The sequence below is a fragment of the Montipora capricornis genome, chromosome 8, assembly GCF_036669925.1.
Source record: "Montipora capricornis isolate CH-2021 chromosome 8, ASM3666992v2, whole genome shotgun sequence".
Taxonomy (NCBI): Eukaryota; Metazoa; Cnidaria; class Anthozoa; order Scleractinia; family Acroporidae; genus Montipora; species Montipora capricornis.
Window position 1 is genome coordinate 52,039,108 of NC_090890.1, and position 20,874 is coordinate 52,059,981.

At 40.0% G+C, this 20,874-nt stretch overlaps 2 protein-coding genes and 1 pseudogene across 6 annotated transcripts in view; all 3 read left to right on the forward strand.

Annotated features, from left to right (window-relative positions):
• Positions 1-20,874, forward strand: part of LOC138013500 (NLR family CARD domain-containing protein 3-like) — a 52,204-nt gene that overhangs the window by 8,608 nt on the left and 22,722 nt on the right. For 3 of the 5 annotated variants that reach the window (XM_068860581.1, XM_068860578.1, XM_068860579.1), the window contains exons 3-5: positions 6,212-6,264; positions 15,310-15,373; positions 18,477-18,572. The gene's annotated coding sequence lies outside the window, so the exon portion shown is untranslated. The remainder of the gene's footprint in view (positions 1-6,211; positions 6,265-15,309; positions 15,374-18,476; positions 18,573-20,874) is intronic. The other 2 variants (XM_068860582.1, XM_068860580.1) reach the window with 1 other exon arrangement.
• Positions 8,121-9,475, forward strand: LOC138014117 (uncharacterized). The gene is made up of 2 exons (XM_068861142.1): positions 8,121-8,325; positions 8,415-9,475. Exons 1-2 carry the CDS (start codon positions 8,121-8,123, stop codon positions 9,473-9,475), a joined length of 1,266 nt encoding a protein of 421 aa, XP_068717243.1.
• Positions 9,697-13,076, forward strand: LOC138014118 (uncharacterized; annotated as a pseudogene).

Sequence of the window (20,874 nt, forward strand, 5' to 3'; positions counted from 1 at the left end):
AAGAAGTAATTACAAAGCTGTACTTAGGGTGTGTTCGATTGACCATAATGCGGAATCAGTATACGTAGAGTGATGATTTGAAACGGTTGATGTTTCAAATGGCGTTTTAAAGCAACAAAGATAGTAAAGATATGTTTAAAACAGCATTTTAGAGGGTGTTTTACAATTTTAATGTGAATCTCCGTAGAAACAAAGGATTTCTAACTCCTATTCCACGTATTCCTATTCCTGAATACGGTAATTTAGTCAAACACGCCCTTAGAATGCAAAGGTACTACTGTACTTTCAAGTGATGAACCAAGCCTTTGTCTTAACAATAAAATAGGAAGTTTGAGATCTAATATTTTCTCGGTAATAATTGAGTGATGATAAACCGATATTTTTAGTCGTATTAGAGGAGCTCCTGCGGCCAGAAGGGCTGCCAAGTGGAGCAACGATGGTGACCACAGTCAAACGAACTGGTACATGTAGGAATCATGAGTTGCTTTTCTCATGGTAAGCATGGCTAACGATATTGCTCATGGGCACATGCAACGACCTCTTACAATAATTAATATTTCTATCTTAATAATAATAATCATCATCATCAGTATCAATACTTGTACACTTGTGCCCAACATGGCGGCCATACTCCTGCTACTCAAGCTAGTTGACAGCATACATCTTTGATATATTGGACATCAAAGATATGGTGAATTGACACCTGTGAAAACAAGCTATCCACTGACCAGTATCACATGACTATATCGCCGGCTTACTTATCGTGCGCTTTCTGTGGCTTGATACAGCTACACGGCCATGCTTCATGAACTAAAGCTCGTCACAGTCAACGCTTGTCATGTTTAGGTAGAAAACGGTTTGGGAAACATTTTTCCTGCACTTTTCGCTGGGTTTAATCCAAAACAGGTTTGACATATTTATATAGCTGTGGTAGCTACTGGTGGCTATATGCAGTTATTGCAGTCAAGCACTTTATTAGGGTTGAGGTTAAATATAGTGACATACAACGGGACAAAGGGAAAAGGCGACGAAATTTGAGTGAAGAAAACCTCAAAAGAAGACGAGGAAAGAGAAAAGCTGAGAAAAAGCTGAGAGAAAGAGAGCGAGGAAAAAACCTTTATATTTACAACGGTTAGCTTTCACGTAACGTTTTCCTACTTAATGCATGCATCGCTGCCTCACATATTTTGTAAAGCGCTAAAAAAACGAAGTTGTCCTGAAAACGTTTGTAATTCCTTGTTGACATATTTTAGCAATCGCACACCACGTCGCCATTGAAGCCTACAGCAGACATCATTGGCGAGTTTTCCTTGTGATCATTATCTATTTCATCAAACACATAATCAAACTCTCAACACCGGCTCTGGTTGCTTATTTTAGAAATGAATTGCTGGTTTGCATGTGACGTTATGGTGGCCATGTTGGATGGCAAGAACAAGAACCTGTATCTCCGATGGAAACTAACTTAATACTTTATTATTATGCAAATTATGCGAAAAGAAATTGTATTGTATTGCCATCCAACATGGCCGCCCTGTCATGTGAGTGAAAACCAAGAATTCATGATTACTGTGGAGACTGTTTCAATTTGTAGGATTTTTATGTGAAATGGATGTCCTGTCATGAGCTGCTTTGTTTGACTGTGAAATTGCAGTCGAGTAAGCAAATTGCTACAGTTTAGCTTGAATTTTCAATTGTAATTTTGGTGGTGTATCTAAACTGGAGAGAGAAGGTGTAAACATTACCACTCAAAACCAAAAATGTTGTGAAAGAGAATCTTTTGCATGTATAATTTCAGTTTTAGTTGTTGATTCAAATTGTTGGTTATTGTTTGCAAGGTTTTTTTGTTTACTGCTGTCAGCTCAGAGTTGTTTGATCACTGTAAACTGTATGCTTTAATGACAATTAATTGTGTACTTTAATTATGTAGGAGAATAATTATTTCCATATACGTACACTACATTACTTCCTAGGGTTAGAAATGGGACCCCTGAACTACGGATATCAGTTTTCCAGCATTTTCATTGGTTCGCTGGACACAGGCTTTCAGTTCATATAACTGCTGTACCTAATGTGGTCAAGGAACGCGTCAGCAATAAAGCAAGCTGAAAATATTTTTGCAGCTCTGATTATAAAATGCCAACAAAAGCCATTTTGGACCAGAATAGATGGAGGCGGAAAGCGATACAGTATTCGACAATACTACTCCCTGCTGGATATAAAATGGTTATAACCAGCTTGGCGCTTAATGCACCTCGTTGGTCATCTATCACTTCATATCCAGCGCGCCCTCATAGAATAATTTATTGTTTAATATTGCTGTTGTATTGTTTCTTTCCGCTCCGATTTATTGTCATGAATGATTGATGAGCATTCAGTTTTAAGTAAAGTATACACAACATAGGTTATACAATTCAGGGTTTTTCGTAACATTAGAAAAGTGCACGACCTTTTTTTGTTGCAATTCCTTTTGGTAGTCTTTTGTTACATAACTAGTTGCAACTGACTGCGTTCAGGTTCTCAAGTTTAATATTGCTCACATTAACATTGAATAGATTATGACCTTCTAGAAGCAATAATGGAAGGTACACGTAATGGAAGTTAAATATATAGAGTTAAGAAGAGAAGAGAACTTTATAAAATCCTTAAATATTAAGGAAGCTTCATACACTGTAGATGTAATCACATTCTACTTACCATTTCTGTAAGCAGGTCTTCGTGTGTTTTCTTCATGGTCTTTCTGTTAGTGTTAAATTTGTTTGTCCTGCCTCAGTTAGCATTTTTTTAATAGGGGAACTATCTCTCAATCACCATTATTTTAAGAATGCATAATATTTTCATAAAACTGTTGATTAACAGCAAAAATGAAGTTTAACTTTTGCCATTTGCCATAAAGATCATGCTCAATTAGGTCTATTCTCCCTTTCTCTTTCTTATTGCTAATCATTTGGTTCATCTTGCCATTGTACCAACCAATATATGGATGTTCTTGATTAATGTGGGTGCATGGCTCTTACTGAACTACCAAACCGTTGCTATAGACCTCTTCAAATAGTCATTTCTCCTGTCCCTTAAACTCTACAGATATCCTTTTTGCCAAGTATGTTCTATTTAAGCAATAGAGGATAATAATTTTCTGTGTTTACATGGTAAAATTTAAGAATCCGATCCCACCAACACGTCGGTCAACACGTCGGCCAACGCGTCGGCCGACTGTCGGCCGACTGATGGTCGACTGTCGGTCGACTGTCGTTCGACTGTCAGCCGACGCGTTGGCCGCTGTTTAAACTTATAACACATAAGATGCGTCGGTAGTGCGTTGGTGGTGCGTCGGTGGCGTGTCGGTGACTCAATTGGACTTTATTGAACTGTTGAAAACCTAAATGTACCTTTTTCAAACTGAACGGAACTGTCTTCGACGGAAAACTTTCACTACCATATTGTATTTCGTGATATTAGAACCCAGTTCCCGTTACGACAAGTGTTATTAGAACACAGTTTTCACTCGTTGCCTGAGACTTCGTCATCATCAGCTATTTATATATATTATTACAGAGCTTCTAAGAGGGTGCGAATTTGGACATGCGGGACTTTGAAGTATCATTATGCGGCAAGGAAGCAGGACTTTGAAGTATCATTAAGCGGCAAGAATATATTTGAGCACAAGGGAACAACATAATGCAATTGAATTGGTCATAGACTTTTGCAAACTTGGTGGCTCCTAAAGGAGCCGTTTTTTAAGTTGACAAAACCCTCTAGGAATAGAAGGCATCCACCAACGCCATCGGCAACAGCCTCTTCGAGATGGGAAGTCGTTTCACAAACGGCAACAGATTGAGTATTGACAGTTGCAAATAGATGATAATGGTATAAACTACATTGAGTTGTCACATTAAATAACATGTTCCTTTCATTTCATTCGTTCAATAAGAAGCGTTGTGATTGGTTTAATTCGATCCTAACTTTGATTGGTTTAATAAGAAGCGTTGTGATTCGCTGTTTTTAAGCAACGGTGATTGGTTTAATTAACGAAAGTTCGATCCTAATGAAATCTCTTGATCCTAAGTTCATTATTCTCTAGCATTTTGATCACGACTTTATACGACATGGAGTTCCGTGATCTTTTAGTTATACTGGGAAATTTTCAGAATCTTTTTAATTTCTGCGTGAGTCAAAAGATTTTAGCGAGCTGTCAGCAGTGTTCCCGATGTGGTTCTAAGATGGAACTTACAGAGACAACACGGGTAAAAGACGGATACATGTGGCGCTGTACGAATAAGCGATGTCGAACGTGGCTTTCAATAAGGTCGGGATCCTTCTTTGAAGGATCTAATATCACGTTAAGTTCCTGTGTCGGCCGACGTGTCGGTAGTATGTTGGCCGACGTGTCGGTGGTGTTGGCCGATGCGTTGGTGGGATCGGATTCTTAAATTTTACCGTTTACATAGCCTCATCTAAACATGAGGGGAAGTTGGGAGATTCGAGATAGTTAAGCAAACCTTGGACTGCGTCTCGCTTTTGCATAATTGTTTCGAATTCTCCTAACTCCCCCTGATGTTTAGATGAAGATATGTAAAGTCGGAAAAAAGTCCTCTATTGTTTTCATAAAATATTTCTCGAAAATAATTCAAGAAATTACGGAAAATGCTTTTAGATTGAAACAAATTTTCTTAATACATGCCTTATAATATTTCCGACCAGCTAATCAAAACACACGTCGGACAACACATAACCAAATTATCAATATATTCGTTTTGATGTCACAGCGGTGTTTATGTTGTAGTTCAATTTTGACCTCTGGTCTAATTTTTTTCGAACAAATAAAGAATTTTTAAACCAGTCCGACCAGACTTTTTGAAACTGGTCCAGAACTTTTGAATTTAAGTCCAGAATTTTTGAAGCAGTCCATATTTTTTTCAAACCAGTTAATTTTTTTTATAACACCACCCATTTCAACATACATGTAGTTGGACATCTTTCTGTAATTAAGTGGAACTGTTTGTGGAGTATGCATAAAATAAAGTAGAGAAATCATGAGATTATTATGGTAGATTGTTGCCTCTGGTGCTATCAAAGACCAAGAAATAATTTAAGTGACTAGGGTCAAATGCTCAGCTTGGTGATTTGGCTTAAGCACTTTCAACGGTTTGCATTCATGTACATGTACATGTACTGTAAGGTTAGGGACACTGCCCAAAGTTTAGGAATTAGGGTCAAGCTTTCAATTTAGTGATTAGGTTGTGCACTGTCTTATTTGAAACAGTTAGGATTGCAGGGGGTGTATGACAACTGTAAAGCGTTCTTTCACATGTAGGGTAAAGGTGTTACCAATAGATTGTAAAGAAGCTGTGGTGGTGTGTCCGTGGGAAAGTGAAATAAAGAGGGGGTTTATCAAGTGAGTTGATGTGGTAAATAATTTGACCACTGTAAAGAAATTTGAAAGCTGGCATTTTGAGCATTAGTCTTTCCTCAGAGCTAAACCCTTTCCTGTCTTTCACCTAGTAGGACTAGATTTTGTAACGAAGAAACAGTGATATTCTTAAATGAGTCATTCCGCAATACATTAACTTGTTTAATACAAGATTTATAAATATTGGTCTCTCAGATTTTCAGTTAACAAGAGCATTATACAGGGTGGGGTAGGACTGAGGTAATGGAGAAGATCAGGGAGGGGTAGGAGAAGAAGAACGCAAGGAAGGAATGTTACATTCTTTTTTAGACCCCCCAAAAAACCAAGCCCCTGTTTTTTAACTACACCCCCAAAAAAGGAAAATTCGTTTTTTAGAAAGTTGATAAAAATAAACCAGTTTAAAATATTTTGGACTGGTTCAAAAAAAAATTAAACCAGAAGTCAAAATTGAACTACAACATCTACATACTCTCATTTAAACACAGCTATTGACCAGGCGGTTCCCATCAGGTGAAAAAAGACTGCCTGTTCCTTTTGTTTCCTAAGAGTTTTGACATAATTATTTTTCACTGAAACACGACAGAGGACTGCGACTAGTTGCACATGTGCCTTGTGATTGAAGTGATGCCAGATTTCCAATGAAAAGTTAGTTCAAAGAACCATCCATGCAACCTTTTGTAGGGCTCTTGACTTAAAAGATTCCTTAGCAACCATTGTCTTTCTGTAGTTAAGTGCCACCTCCCCCCCCCCTCCGTTCCTTAACGATTGTAGGTAATCCTCTCTTTCTGCTGTTTATAATAGGAGACTCAGAGAGAAAAAACAAGAGCACACTGTCAGTGAGAGTCTGTGCTGAGGTGAGAGGGTAATCCTAACCAATTTTGAAACAATTCAACTTGACTTGTTTTTGTGATGACACATTATCAGTATAAATTTCTATCAATCTTTATTTCAATCAATGCAAGCCCTTCTATATTTCTGGGAGGACATACTAACGCACTGCGGTTTTAAGCCTCTATCCAATGAATATAATTATGGGGAGGGAAAGATCTCGTTTGTCCGTTTTACGTATTACTTCCCACTTTTTGGAGTTATGGCGCACTTGTCATTTACACTGTAGATGCCCAGGATTCATCAGATCTACTTCAGATTGTAGGGCTTCAGGGAGGACAAAGGGACAGGGATGCTTGTCAGAAATTTAGAATTAAACCTCTAAAGGAGACCAATCTGGGCATGGCCCAATTTTTTTGTGACCCCTAAAAGAGACGAAAATTAAAACGTATTAGCGGAGCTCAGTGCGCGGAGCACCACAGTTAAGAAAATATGGTAACCCATCGATGCAAGAAATTTTGGTATGATAGTCATGACGACATCACTTCAAGTCATGCATCGGAGGGATGTTTATTTTTAATTTGTTTAGAGCTGCTTTTTTCTCTATATTGCAATTTTTGGCATATCTTTAGAAGCTCTGATAAGGTTGCATGATACCTGGGAGGACCTATGACTAGAACAGAATCAAAACTGAGAGAGAAAGAGAATGACAAAAAAAAAAAACAACAATACCAGTAATAGCTCAAACTTGGTGGAAGAAGTTACTCCACAAATTCCTTCCTTGGGTACTAAACCGTTCGATATTTTTACGGATGCGTAATTTCAAAAAGTGGTTTAATCGCTTATTCCTTTGTTCAGAAATGAAACTCGAAGTTTTATTCTCAGCTGGGATCAAATAACAATTATCTGTACTCTTTTGGACGTAAAGAAATATAGTTGATTTGTTTATTAGTTTTGCTCTAAAATGGGAGTGTCGGGAATCCGTTGTTGGCATGGTTGCCACAGGTCAGGAAATAGTCAGGGGGAAAAAAAATTCTTCAAGGTCAGGGAGAAGTCGGGGAATTTCACTTTGAGTCAGGGAAAATTTACATCTTTGCAAAAAGTCAGGGAAAAGTGAAATTTCAAATTCTTTGGTACATTTCAAGGACATAACACATGTTGGATTAGTAGGATATTGTTTCATTTAATTGAACGACAAGCTGATGTTAGGTTTCCAAGAAAATCAATCCTTTTTCCATGTTACGTTAAGGAACTATCAATTCATGTACACTGCGTGTGTCTTGCTGAAAGCATTAATAAATGGGTGGAGAGGATGGCTGTGAGGGGAGGTTGGAGGCCATTATCAGGACTAATTTGTGAAATTCTTAATTCAGTTGGTCAGGGAAATTTTACACTTGTCAGGGAAACGTCAGGGAATTTCAAACACCTATGGCTGTAGCAACCATGGTTGGCGTTACGCATTGCGTTACGCGTTACCTCTCTGGTCACGTGTTTAGCTTCAAGTTGATTGACAGATTAGTCATGTGGGAGAGAGAGAATGTGAGAGATGTTGATTGTCAAAAGGGAGAGTAAGGAGGAGTGTTTAGATAAAAGGTTGTTTACCTTGATAGATCGAGATTGTTACGAGATTGTGAGGTTACAGTCCTCAGACGGAAGAAAATAAAGATTGTGAAGCCCACAGATGTGTGGATTTTTTACATAGTGGTCCTCCGAGACGGATAACCGAACTTGAAGTCGACAAGATTGGCCACGTGTGCGGACTGAAAATTTGTCGGTCGAAGAAGACACAGCGAAGAAAGTAAAAATCAGAGCGGCCCACAGAGGATCTGCCACGAAACTTCTTATTCGTTTGAAAGACAGGCTGAGTGATGAAGAGAATCCAATGGAGAAATTCTGGTTGAAAGAATCAATTCAGTCGATGCGACTGAAGATAGAGTCGCTCAAAACATTGGATGACCAAATAATTGAGCTTATTGCAAGTGGAACGGCCGAAGGTGTCGACAAGCGTATCGAGAAAGAAATAGAGACCAGCGATTCAGTGAGGGCGGAATTGAACGATGTCGTGATGAGAATGGAAGACGCGATGAGTAAAATCGAATCGCCACCGCCGATAGTTCAGCCAAATACCGTACCACCCGCTGAAGTTCATTCAAACGTGGCGTCAGGAATTCCTCAGAAAGCAAGACGAAAGCAAGACTTCCCAAACTTAAAGTGAGGAAGTTTAACGGGAAGGTCCAAGAGTGGCAAGAATTCTGGGACGCCTTCGAAAGCGCCATCGACCACAACGAAAGCCTCACAGCCGTGGACAAATTCGCCTACTTACGAAGTTTAGTCACTGAACCGGCCAGAGCAACTATTGCGGGATTCTCCTTGACAGCAGTGAACTATGCGGCCGCTGTTGATGTTTTGAAGAAAAAGTATGGAAAGGAAACTGCCATACAGCGTGCTCATGTGAATGACTTGCTAAATTTGACGCCGGTTTTCAGCGATAAAGATACGACTCGTTTGAGAAAACTATACGACAGCTGCAGTGCTCATTTTAGAGGTCTCAAGGCGCTCGGAGTGGACGAAACTACCTTCGCAGCAGTAATAGTTCCCGCCGTTTTACAAAAGTTGCCCGAAGCATTTCGCCTGACCATCACAAGGGGAGCCGATTTTCTGAACTGGTCAATGGAGCAGCTGTTGAGCGCGTTTTTAAAGGAGTTAGAACTGAGGGAAGATCATTACTACGCAATGTCTTCGGTTGGAAATATGCAGAACAGGAAGGACATCAACACATTTTACATGAAGCAGGAAGTCGAGAACTGTGCGTTTTGCCTTGGGAGACACGCACCAGCGAACTGTAAGAAAGTGAGCGATGTGAATGCACGTAAGAACATTTTAGTTAAGTACAGTAGATGTTTTAAATGTTTGCAAAAGGGACACAGAGCCCGAGATTGTAAGTCGATTGAATTATGTAACAAGTGTGGGACGTCCCACCACAGTTCGATTTGTGATAAGCAGTTTAAGCCAGCAGTCAGTGAATTTGAAGTTAGACCAGAGGCTAACCCTACCACTACTAGCCCCAGTAGTTTTCATGTTGGTGCGGGAGATCGTGTAGCCCTACAGACTGCCCGTGCAGTCGTCACTGGGGAGGGTCAGCCACAGAGGGTTAGAGTTTTATTTGATGCTGGCAGCCATCGTTCCTTTGTCACAGCCGGAGTTGCTCGGCTTGCATGGCTTCCTCTAACCAGGTAAGACTGGCTTGCAATAAGTACATTCGGTCAACGCTCAAGAAATACGAAGCTAAGGGACGTTGTCCAAGTCAGGGTGAGTCCTATAGGGGGGGAGAGCTTCATTAACATGGAGTCATATGTAGTTCCCGAGATTTCTAGTATACCCATGTAGAATTAGTAAAATCTGATTATCCCCATTTGAAAGGGCTGTGGTTCTCTGATGTGAGTAAGGGAAGGGATGAGATGGTTATAGACGTACTGATCGGGGCTGACTACTTGTGGCATTTTCAGAAAGGGTGCACAATCAGGGGCAAGTTTGATGAACCTGTTGCTGTAGAAACAAAGTTGGGGTGGGTTTTGTCAGGACCCTTGAAGGGCCAAGACACGTGTGCGGATATACGCTTCACCCAAGTAAACTTCATCGCAAGTTCTGTTGAAGAGCACGAAAGTCTAGAAGATGTTCAAAGATTGTGGGATCTGGAGACACTAGGTATTAGAGAGATTACCGATCAGGTTCATGAGTCATTTGAGAATAACATCTCATTCAATGAGTCCAGGTACTCAGTTTGCTAACCTTGGAAGGAAGGGCACCCAGAACTACCCACTAACTATGGAACCAGTCTGTATCGTCTTAGAACCCAGATGCAAAGACTGGAGAAGGACCCTGACATTCTCAAAGAGTATGGGAACATCATAGAAGAGCAGCTGAAAGCTGGGGTGATAGAAAAGGTAGCAGAATTGGACAATGCCCCCAGGGTTCATTACTTGCCTCACCAAGCAGTTGTTCGCAAAGAGTCAGCTACTACCAAGGTAAGAGTGGTATATGATGCATCCTCAAAAGAAAGTAAGAGTGTCGCATGTTTGAATGATTGTTTGCATGTGGGACCCCCTCTGACCCCCTTGCTTTACAACATTCTGCTTCGATTTAGGGAAAATAGAGTAGTCCTGGTAGGGGACATTGAGAAGACTTTTTTAAATGTGGAGGTTGACCCAGGGGATAGAGATTGTTTGCGCTTCTTGTGGGTGGAGAACCTCCTGATTTGTCCAAACTTGTTGTCTACAGGTTTTGTAGAGTTGTATTTGGACTGAATGCATCACCCTTTCTTTTGAATGCTACACTTCGACATCATGTCAAAAGGTTTGAAATTAATTTTCCGACTCAAGGTTTGTAGCGAAGTTATTGGATTCGTTTTATGTTGATGATTTTGTTGGTGGTGGAGCAACAACACAGGAAAGTTTGGAGTTGTACCAGAAGACTCAAACTCGAATGGTTGAAGGAGGTTTCAGACTCAGAAAATGGCTGACAAATGATCCTCAGCTAAGGGCCAAGATGGCAACTGAATCCCAGACTGGTGATAAACAAGATGTGGTGACAGAGGAAGACATAAGTTATGCTAAGTCTTCCGTGGGCATGAAGTTGGGATGCAAAGGCCAGAAGGTGTTGGGATGTGAATGGGATTATGAAGCTGATGTCATCACTGTTGATCTGACATCGGTCGCACAGCGTGCGGAAGGCTTGCCCGCCACTAAGCGGAATACATTGAGGCTACTAGCAGGAGTCTATGACCCCCTGGGGCTAATTAGCCCGGTAACATTGAGTGTCAAGGTTATATTTCAAGAGATCTGTCGTCAGAAGTGTGGATGGGATGAGCAGCTAGAGGGAGGTTTCAAGAAGGGTGTCGAAGATTGGATTAAGGGCCTTATTGACTGTCATAGGATTGATGTAAAGCGCTGCGTTTATGACCACCCTCGCGAAGAGGTGGAGGAGTGCTCACTTCATGGGTTCGCAGATGCAAGTAAGAAGGCTTACCGTGGTGTGGTGTACCTTGTTTACAGAACCCAGGTAGGTAGATATGCACAAATGTTGACTTCCAAGACAAGGGTGGCATCCTTGAAGGAGCTGTCAATTCCAAGGCTAGAGCTTATGGCAGCATTTATACTAGTGAAACTTATGGTCAATGTTGAAGGTGCTCTTACCTCGCAGCAGAGTGTTAAGCGTTCGAAACTGTGGCTGGACAGTCAGACTGCCCTGTTCTGTATTATGAACAGAGGGGAATGGAAACAATTTGTCAAACACCGTGTGAACGAAATTTTGAAGCTGAGTGACAAGGGAAATTGGAGGTACTGTCCAAGTCAAGAGAACCCTGCGGACATTGGGTCAAGAGGAATGCCTGCATCCGAGTTGAACCAGAATGTATTGTGGTGGCAAGGTCCTACTTGGTTAACAGAGTCAGAAGAGAGTTGGCCTTCAGAAGGATCAGTGTCACCTACCACTGAAAGTCGAGAAGAAGAAAGGACAACTAGCATCCTTGTAACCCGAACTGATCTGGTAGTGGGGATAGACAAAGTCATTGAAATTGACAAGTACAGCTGCATAAGGATGGTTTTGAGAGTGACAGCGTGGCTTAAACGGTTTTGCTTCAATGTGTCCAAGAAGACAAAGTCAGAGAGGAAGCATGGACCACTATCCTTGCAAGAGCTGACAGAGGCAGAGATTGACTGGATAAAAACAGCACAAGGAGAGTTAAAATGTCAAGAGAACTACAAGCAGCTTTCCAACAAGTTTGGTCTGATTGAAGACCATAAGGGTGTGATAAGATGCAGGGGACGGCTGGAGTATGCTGATTTGCCCATGGAAGCAAAGGAGCCGATATTGTTTACCCAAAGACCACCATCTGACGTTCCTAGAAATTCAAAGGTGTCACAAGAAGGTGCATCACTGTGGAGTGAAGAGTACTCTTGCAGAACTGCGCACCAAATTCTGGGTCCCCAAGGGGAGACAAGTTATGAAGAAGATATTGTCCCAGTGTGTGACATGCAAGAAGTGGGAGGGTACTGCATTTACCCAACCAGCCACTGCGAGTTTACCAGAATTTAGGGTCAATCTGGCTCCACCCTTCTCAAGGGTTGGAGTAGATTTTGCTGGGCCAATGTATGTCAAAGGACGAGGTAAGCAGTTAAAGAAAGTTTATGTTTGCTTATTCTCATGCTGTGTTACTCGGGCACTGCACTTAGACTTGGTGGAAGATCTCTCAACTCCTACATTCCTGAGGTGTCTGAGGAAGTTCACTTCTCGAAGAGGAACTCCTGCCTTAATTGTGTCGGATAATGCTAAAACTTTCAAAGGAGCAGAGAAAGAGATACGCTCACTTTCCCGACATCCCGAAGGGAGAGCAGAGCTAGACAACAAGGGTATTGAGTGGCGTTTTAACATAGCGAGGGCCCCATGGTGGGGAGGATTCTTTGAGAGGATGGTGAAAAGTGTTAAACAGTGCTTGAAAAAGGTCATTGGAAATGCAAGGCTTTCCTTTGACGAGATGTTAACAATTCTTGTGGAGGTTGAAGGTACCCTTAATTCAAGGCCCCTGACTTATGACGATGACAACCCATCAAAGGAGGTTCTTACCCCATCCCATTTGATTCATGGAAGAAGAATCCATTCATTGCCAGAAGTACTAGAGCCAGAAGAAGAGTTTGGAGAAAACACCGCAACATACACCAGGAGGCACAAATACCTGACTAAGAAGCTGCAACATTTTTGGAAGAGGTGGCAACGGGAATATTTAACTGCCTTACGGGAGAGTCATGAAAACAAAACTGCTGGGAAAGGAAAGATTGCCTAAGGAGGGAGATGTTGTAGTAGTACATGAAGATGGAGTGAAGAGAGGCCCGTGGAAGATGGGAGTGGTAGAAGGGTTGATCTGTGGACGAGACAAAGAGGTAAGAGGGGCCCATGTGAGGGTAATCACCAAGGGGAGGGATGCACACATAACTAGGCCAGTTCAGAAATTGTAGCCAATTGAAGTTCATGCAGGGCCAAATGCAGGTAAGAGACAAGACAGAAATCAAGTGCAACCAACAGATTTGCATGGGAGCAGTCGGCCTCGCAGAGTGGCTGCTTTGGATGCGGCTAAAAGAATAAGCCATCTGGCAAATCAGTAAAACAATTAACCTTGTGGCAGTGTTCTTGACTCACACGAGTCAAGAGGGGGGAGAGTGTCGGGAATCCGTTGTTGGCGTTACACATTGCGTTACACGTTACGTCTCTGGTCACGTGTTTAGCTTCAAGTTGATTGACAGATTAGTCATGTGGGAGAGAGAATGTGAGAGATGTTGATTGTCAAAAGGGAGAGTAAGGTGGAGTGTTTAGATAAAAGGTTGTTTACCTTGATAGATCGAGATTGTTACGAGATTGTGAAGTTACAGTCCTCAGACGGAAGAAAATAAAGATTGTGAAACCCACAGATGTGTGGATTTCTTACAGGGAGCGAATAAGTGCTTTTTTAATCCGTTTGCTCAACTATTTTTCGATCTGCCTCGACAGTAACAAGAAAACTGTGCGCTTATGTTATAAACACGTAATCGCAATGAGTTCTCGTAAAATTAGGGAGAAATATCACTAGCTTGTGTTTTCAGTAGTTTGTTTAAAGCACCTAAAGGTAATGTTGGAGAGGATCTTGTTTCAGGTTTCCTTGTCCTTTCTTGGTTGCATTACCGTATTTTGCCGATTCTTGTTCCAAACCAAGCTGGCGTGTTTCAATGCAATACATCAAAATATGAATGATCTCATTTTCAGAGATAACGTGGAATAAAGAAGATCAGTAAAACTCCTTTTTGACCTTGAACTGACAAAATTTCCTGACGGCTTCTAATGTTAGCGTGATTCCTATTTTCTAGCTGGCTATTGACAGTTGACTCCGAAATGGCTTTTTTCCTTTTCCATTTACTCGCTGAGGGTGTGCTTGTTTTCTTTTAAAACTCATAGGATTCAAGAAAATTTCATTGCCAAACTGGTGAATTCCAAAGTAAATTTCACTTGAAAAACGGATATTGCACTCATCGCTTCATGGTTCATGCAATTTCGGTTCTTCGCAATTTAGGCAATGAATTTTTCTTTGGAAGAAAGCAAAGAAAGTGATTTAATTAATTAAGCAGTAACCGGAAACACCAAAATGCGGACAATTTTATAAACCTTTTATTTTCACTATTAAACCCTACAGGCAGTAAGAATAAATAACCAGGGAGCTCCGCCTTTAGGCTTGGCTAAATCTATATATTACATATATTTTTATATTTCTTCGTGTGCAAACCTAAATGATGGCATTTTGCCAAGAACACCCTAAATGAGACCAAAATCCGAACTTAACACCCCTAACCGAGATGACATCCCTGCCCCTTTCATATGCGGGTCTTCTGCGCCTGACTTAAACTTGTGTTATGGCCCTTTTAAGCGATTGTAATTTTTAGCCGTAGAGTGCTCAAATATAATTTAGTATGAAAATGATGAGGAAGGGATGATATTCAGATCACAGTGACAACTACTAGATCTGGGAGGAGGGCTATTCACTATTTTTTTTTGAATAGTTCATTGAGTTTTATTTAAGTTGTATTAAAAGTGTTTCTGTGGTTGAGGGCGGGTCATCTTATTTCATGTGCAGACTCAAAGGTGGGCCACCACATTATATTATGCAGTGGCAGGAACAGGCCCAAGGGAAATTATGTATTGGAAAATTAAAATGCGCCAGGACACCCCACCCCCTCCCCCTCTAATAAATGACCAGTCCCTTAGGTTTTCTGTTTTGTGATCATAGTTGTATTATTGACAGATTCAGTTTGGTGATTTATAGAGAACAAGTAGTAACCGATGTGTTGGTTTACCTTTCTCCGATTTGAGAGCTGCTCAAGAATAGTGTGCAACAGCGCCCTCCCTGTTTTGTTACAGCAGTTGTTTTTGTAGATAGTTAATATGTTTTACTATTCTTTTGTCAACGTTATTTTAGGTTTTTTGTATAATGTATTTAACGAAACCTACAGATTTCTCTAGTTGCATGATATTAATCCCCTTTTTCACTTCAGGTGCTGGCATTGGCACTCTGACGAGCATTGCCAATTTGTACCTTACAATCTCAAGTTACTCAAGGTAAGCGCTTCGGAGCCAGTGACCCAACACGCCAGAGCTTATCCCCGCTTTACGTAGCATGAAGCGACTAGGAGTATTTCTACTCCCCCCTGGTTGGGATGCCAATCCATCGCAGGGTTACTCAAACTATTCTTAAATTGTTTAGTTTGCTAATAATTATTGTGTATTTTATTTCTCCATATTTGCCTTGTGGCATTTGGTAGAGTTTTACACAAACGTAGTAGGAATGTAACTACGATTGGATTGCGTGCCATTTATTGGTTGATTCTTGGTTTTCTCGTCTTTGTATTGCAGCATCGTTTATTAATAATTAGTTTATTCACCACATTGCCAGTCAGTTTACGTTCGATTATCATCTATTAAATCATCGTCACATCACAGCTGGTTTCTGTGATACCATTAATCGATCAGTAAAATCAATTCCTGCACGCTAAGCTCTCGCCACAACAGTTGTTTTGCATGTGACAGTTTGACCCTTCAACAGTTGCTGTGAGCCCGCTGCTTCAGTATCTCTCACTTGTTAGCTGTCCTTGCTCATGAGAGGTACTGTCAGTACATATATGACAAGACATCATATCTCCAAGTGGCCATGTAATATTCTTTCTATTACATAGATATTGATGAAATGTTCAGATTAAAAGCAACTTGTTTTAATCATTTTCGAAATAGTGAAAAAGTTGTCACCAAATGCTAAAACGCGCAGTATATAAACATGAAACAAGGTATGAAAGTTATGAAAAACAATCATGATCATGCCAAATTGTGCAAAAAAATGTTAATGTAGTAGAGACGAATTATATTACAGCACAAGAGTATCTTACAATTAACAATGAAGGGGAAGCTCGCGTTTTATTGGATAATCGTGTTCGTTATCATGACGACACCCATATCCTTACATATGGAAGATAAAAATGATATGTTCACTGTGCGTGGTGAAGATTATGACTTTTTCGTAAGAGGGATAATCCTAGTGTTTCATGAGAATAAAACGTTTTTGAGCATCAAGCCATAGATGCATGTATAAAGGGGTTAAGGATGGCATATTTGAGCCATGCATGGGCCTGTATGTGGAAGTTTGAGCAACTTCACCTATATTTTAAAGGACATGGTGGGAATAGGTATAGAGACAGTTTAGAAAGCTAAATTCAGTGAGAGATATTCTCACTTTTTTTTGCTGTCCTTGGCTTAGACTGCAAAACAGTTGTATTTATTGCGAACGCAAGCGACGCGGTAAATATTCAAACAAAAGGTCTGGAACGAGTGTAGAAAGGGCGAGGGAGAATGGGGAGAGCCGCGAGAAAATACGACCGTCCGCTATGCATATATTAAATTCGTTCAAAATTACCCGTTCTTCCAGCAACGGGAAATTTCCATTGGTTTACTTCTGACGCAGCCTGTCATCAAATGTCAATCACACCTCATCAAAAAGATATAGACGCCGTATCAGTTTCACAGTAAAACAGTAACCTCGCGGGAAAATGGACGACGTGGACTTGGTATGAAGAATGCTCGCCTCCCAATAAGCAGTGTTCTCCACAAGTCACAAGTTTTAATATTTTTAGGGTTATTTAACACAATCTCGCTTGATACAGTCTCAATCACTAGTGTTGTCAATCACTGTCAAAAACCCCACGCTATTGAAATATTATAAATTTGCATTCACGCCTAGATCACTTCGGAATTTCCGGTGTCTGTCACATTCTCTAATTGATCTGTTTTTCATAATACCCTAAAGATTTAGGAAACGAAACCTACAATTACTTAAGTTCACGCAATCAACGACTATAATTTTCAGTTTCCAACATTGGATGCGCTTGCGAGCGATTTAGGATTTGTTTTGAAATCGGAGCAAAAGGAAGCTGTGGAATCGCCTCTCAAAGGAAGAGATTTTTTTGGTGTGCTGCCAACGGGCTTTGGAAAAAGCCTGATATTTCAGCTGTTTGTTTTGGCGAAAAACAGAGCCTCCAACTCGTCAAATGCATCTTCAGTCGAACGCCCGACAATTATTGTCATTTGTCCGCTCAAAAGCCTTATAGAAGAGCAGATAACATCGAATGCGTTTAGCCTTTCTGCCGCTGAACTAAAATTTTCAAACTGCGTTTTAAAACAACAACCGCACAATCTGCAACTGTCAGACGCTGTTGCTTCTTTTGCTTTTCTTTCTCTACGCGAAGCGGGTTTTTTTCGGCATTGTTTGACTCCTTGAACAGAAAAAACAAACGCCTTTCCTTTCCAAAACACCACTGAATCGAACGTACGAAACCTCGCGCCTTCCGAATAGCGAAGAGAAAACGACTGAACATGACAACACAACACAACTTTCCCGCGAATGGACTGGATGAGTGACACTTCTTATAGTTAACCGAGAGCACAGAAGTGTTTTTGGTCAGATATATAAAAGCTTCCCAGTTGACTTAATAAATTTTTAATAACGGCGGGCTCATGTTAGCCTTAGTGCTTGGATTTAGTGCTTGCTTCACAATTTTAGACTATAATTATGAAAAAAGGTCTGGGAACTCTGATAATTTAGATGCTGCACGGTGAGGATACTATGATCCATATGAAAACGTTTTGAAGACTTGTCCTTGACTAACGCAGATTGACAGTGGTTTACTGAAAGCATTTTACTCTTTAATCCACGCTTGCCCTTAATATCACAGAAAATGGACCAGATTTTAGCTTCTCTAACTGCTCGATTGCTGTTTATCTGCAGCATGTTATGCATCTCATAACGCGTTACGCTTGGGAAAGAAAATTATAACTTCCTGTTTTCCTAATTTATCTCCTGATTTTTCCCAAACCATAAGTTAATTGTGGGTGTAACAGAGTAGGCAATCATTGAAGTAACTTAAAGTTTGGGAAAGGTTTAGGTTTCAAGTATGTTCAAAACTCATGTATGTATTCTATCCATATGGTATTATGCATTTAAGAGTTACAAAGCATCGTTTACTGTTTTAGCGCTAAAGAACAGCGGAGATGCTTTTTGTCCTTTGCAATTGCAGGCTTCTCGTTCAATTTAACTTATTCTTTCACACAGTTCATCCGCAAACATTTTAATGACTTTTGCATTTAAAATTTATGTTGTATTCCTTTTTGTCTCAAGAACAGATCCTGTGCAATCCTTCTAGATCGCTGGATATACGGATGAAAATTTCTACCTTGGAAAAGGTTTAAAACAGAAAGGTGCACGCGAAACAAGGTATGGGATTTTTGAGTTACGAATGTGATTCGTCAGCACATAATTCACTTCGTTTCGATGATTCACTTTTCACCAATATCAATAGAAATAAAGAAAATTTGTCGTTTCAAAGGGAAGCCGACCTTGAAAACCAGTCGAGCAGTCATCAGAGTAGTCTGCATAATTCGAGTGGAACCCAAATATGATGCGTCTGACTTAACAAGGAATATGTAGTATTCTAATATTTCTCTGCGATTTTAATGATGATGCAGGGATATTCTAGTCAATACTGTCCCTTTCCGCATCGATTTATTATAAGGATAACGTAGTGAAATGTAAGTGTAGCCGATTCACTGTCTCTTCATAGTAATAAGAAAGGCAACCAGACAGTGAATGTACTGGATACACTTGTTCACTTTGTTAAAATGCGTATACTTTATCAAATTAAATATATCGATGAAGCCATCCAATCCACCGCCAAGTTTAAAAGCCTGAGGATCGTGTTTTTTGTTAGAGTCCTGTACAGTGGACACTCCTCGAAAACCCTGTTGTGAGTAGACAGCTCTAACAAGTTGATTAGAATAATGATCAGACTGTGTCGTTTTGTTGATAATACAAACAATTTAAGCGGCCTGACAAGTTTCATTACTTCCGTGGGAACCAGTCAAACGAAGCTGGTTAGTTTCGTTCGGTTTAACATTGCTTGTCCGCCAATGGCTTCGCAGTAGATTTGCGATGTGTATCCCCAATCTTTTTTCCTTTCCTTGATAAGTGTTGGCCCATATAGGATTAAGAATTTGCTTTTGATCAATTCGAATGTGTTCCATGTTTTCCAAAAACATATCTTCCTGCCTTTTTAGAAACTCTCGATAAATCATTAGGAACAATGAGCTTCTAATATTAATGCAGCAAAAGATAAAATTAGCCGAAACATGCTCCTGGAAACCAAACTGATCAAACGCGACCATGCCCATATATAAATGGATTTTTTCTTTGTCCTGACAACCAATTTTTTTGTGCCGGTATCATTGTAAACATTCACAAACACTCAATTCTTTATAATCAAGGAAGAAGCAAATTGCCAAAGTAGTGGGGCAAGCAGCCGGACTCATTCCTTTACTTCGCAACTGAAGTTTTTTAAACTCTAATACGTACACCAACTCTGAACTTTTGTCTTCTTTCCTTTACATTTGATAATGTTGCATCGAAACGTCATAATAGTATTTTCTTTATCGTTAATGTTTCATTAAAATGTTTTGCAAAATCGATTCTTAAAAGAAAACTTTTTTTGCCTAATAAAAGATTACAAGTTGACTGATCATTCCGGCAGTAGACCTTATTAGCGTTTGTACATTTTGTTTTCCCAATACAGATCATGTAATAATACTCAGGAGACTTGATCCTTTGTCCTGTTCATTAAAAAGGGTGCATGCAAGCATGAATGTCTGCTTGCACTCTTTTCAATGAACAAATCGGAGGACCAAATCTCCTTAGTATCGTCATATGATCTGGACTGGGAAAACAAAATTCACAAGCGAGTAAGGTCTAAAGACCAATTCGGCTTTGAACTCAATGATGTACCCAATTCAAATCCCTTGGGAATAAGATGTTTTTTTTTTTTCCAAGTATTTCCATATCATTTAAATGTGAACGAACATTATCATGCAAATGCAAACTGGGTACAACATTGAGTTACCCGAATCGGTCTATTACTGGTGGGACCATTTCATCACGAAGCTGGACCTCCTGGTTGCTTTAATGTCAGGGTTTGTGATCGATGTTAATTTTAGCCAAGTAAAAACAAATACTTATCTTGATTTTGAGATTAGAAGGAATCAGTTAACGTGATTGAGCTTTCGATGAATACTTAAAGAGGGCATTTGATTTAAACCTCTTCCTTGCGATATAGCCTGATCAGTTAAATATACCGCACAACTTCAGACGATAATTATAATGAAGGTCTAAGAAGTCGGATAATCTTTGCGAAGCTGGTAAGGACTCTGTGATTCATATGAAAGCCTTTTGAGCAATTTTGCGTGAGACTTACAAACTGAATTAATTTTTCTTTTACAAGTCATACATACCAACCTTGTCATACGAACCGATATTATTATCTATTTATCAAGCATTGCCTGTTTGCTTTTTCTCTTTAATCTACTTTTGCCTGTTTACCACAGAGTATTGACTAGTTTTTCAGTTGCTTAATTTATTTCACATAAGGCGTGACGACTAGGAAAGAAAATTACAACTTCATGTTTTCCTAATTGATCTCGTGACTTTTCCCAGATTAAAATTAAAGTTGTGGGTGTATTAACAGAGTTAA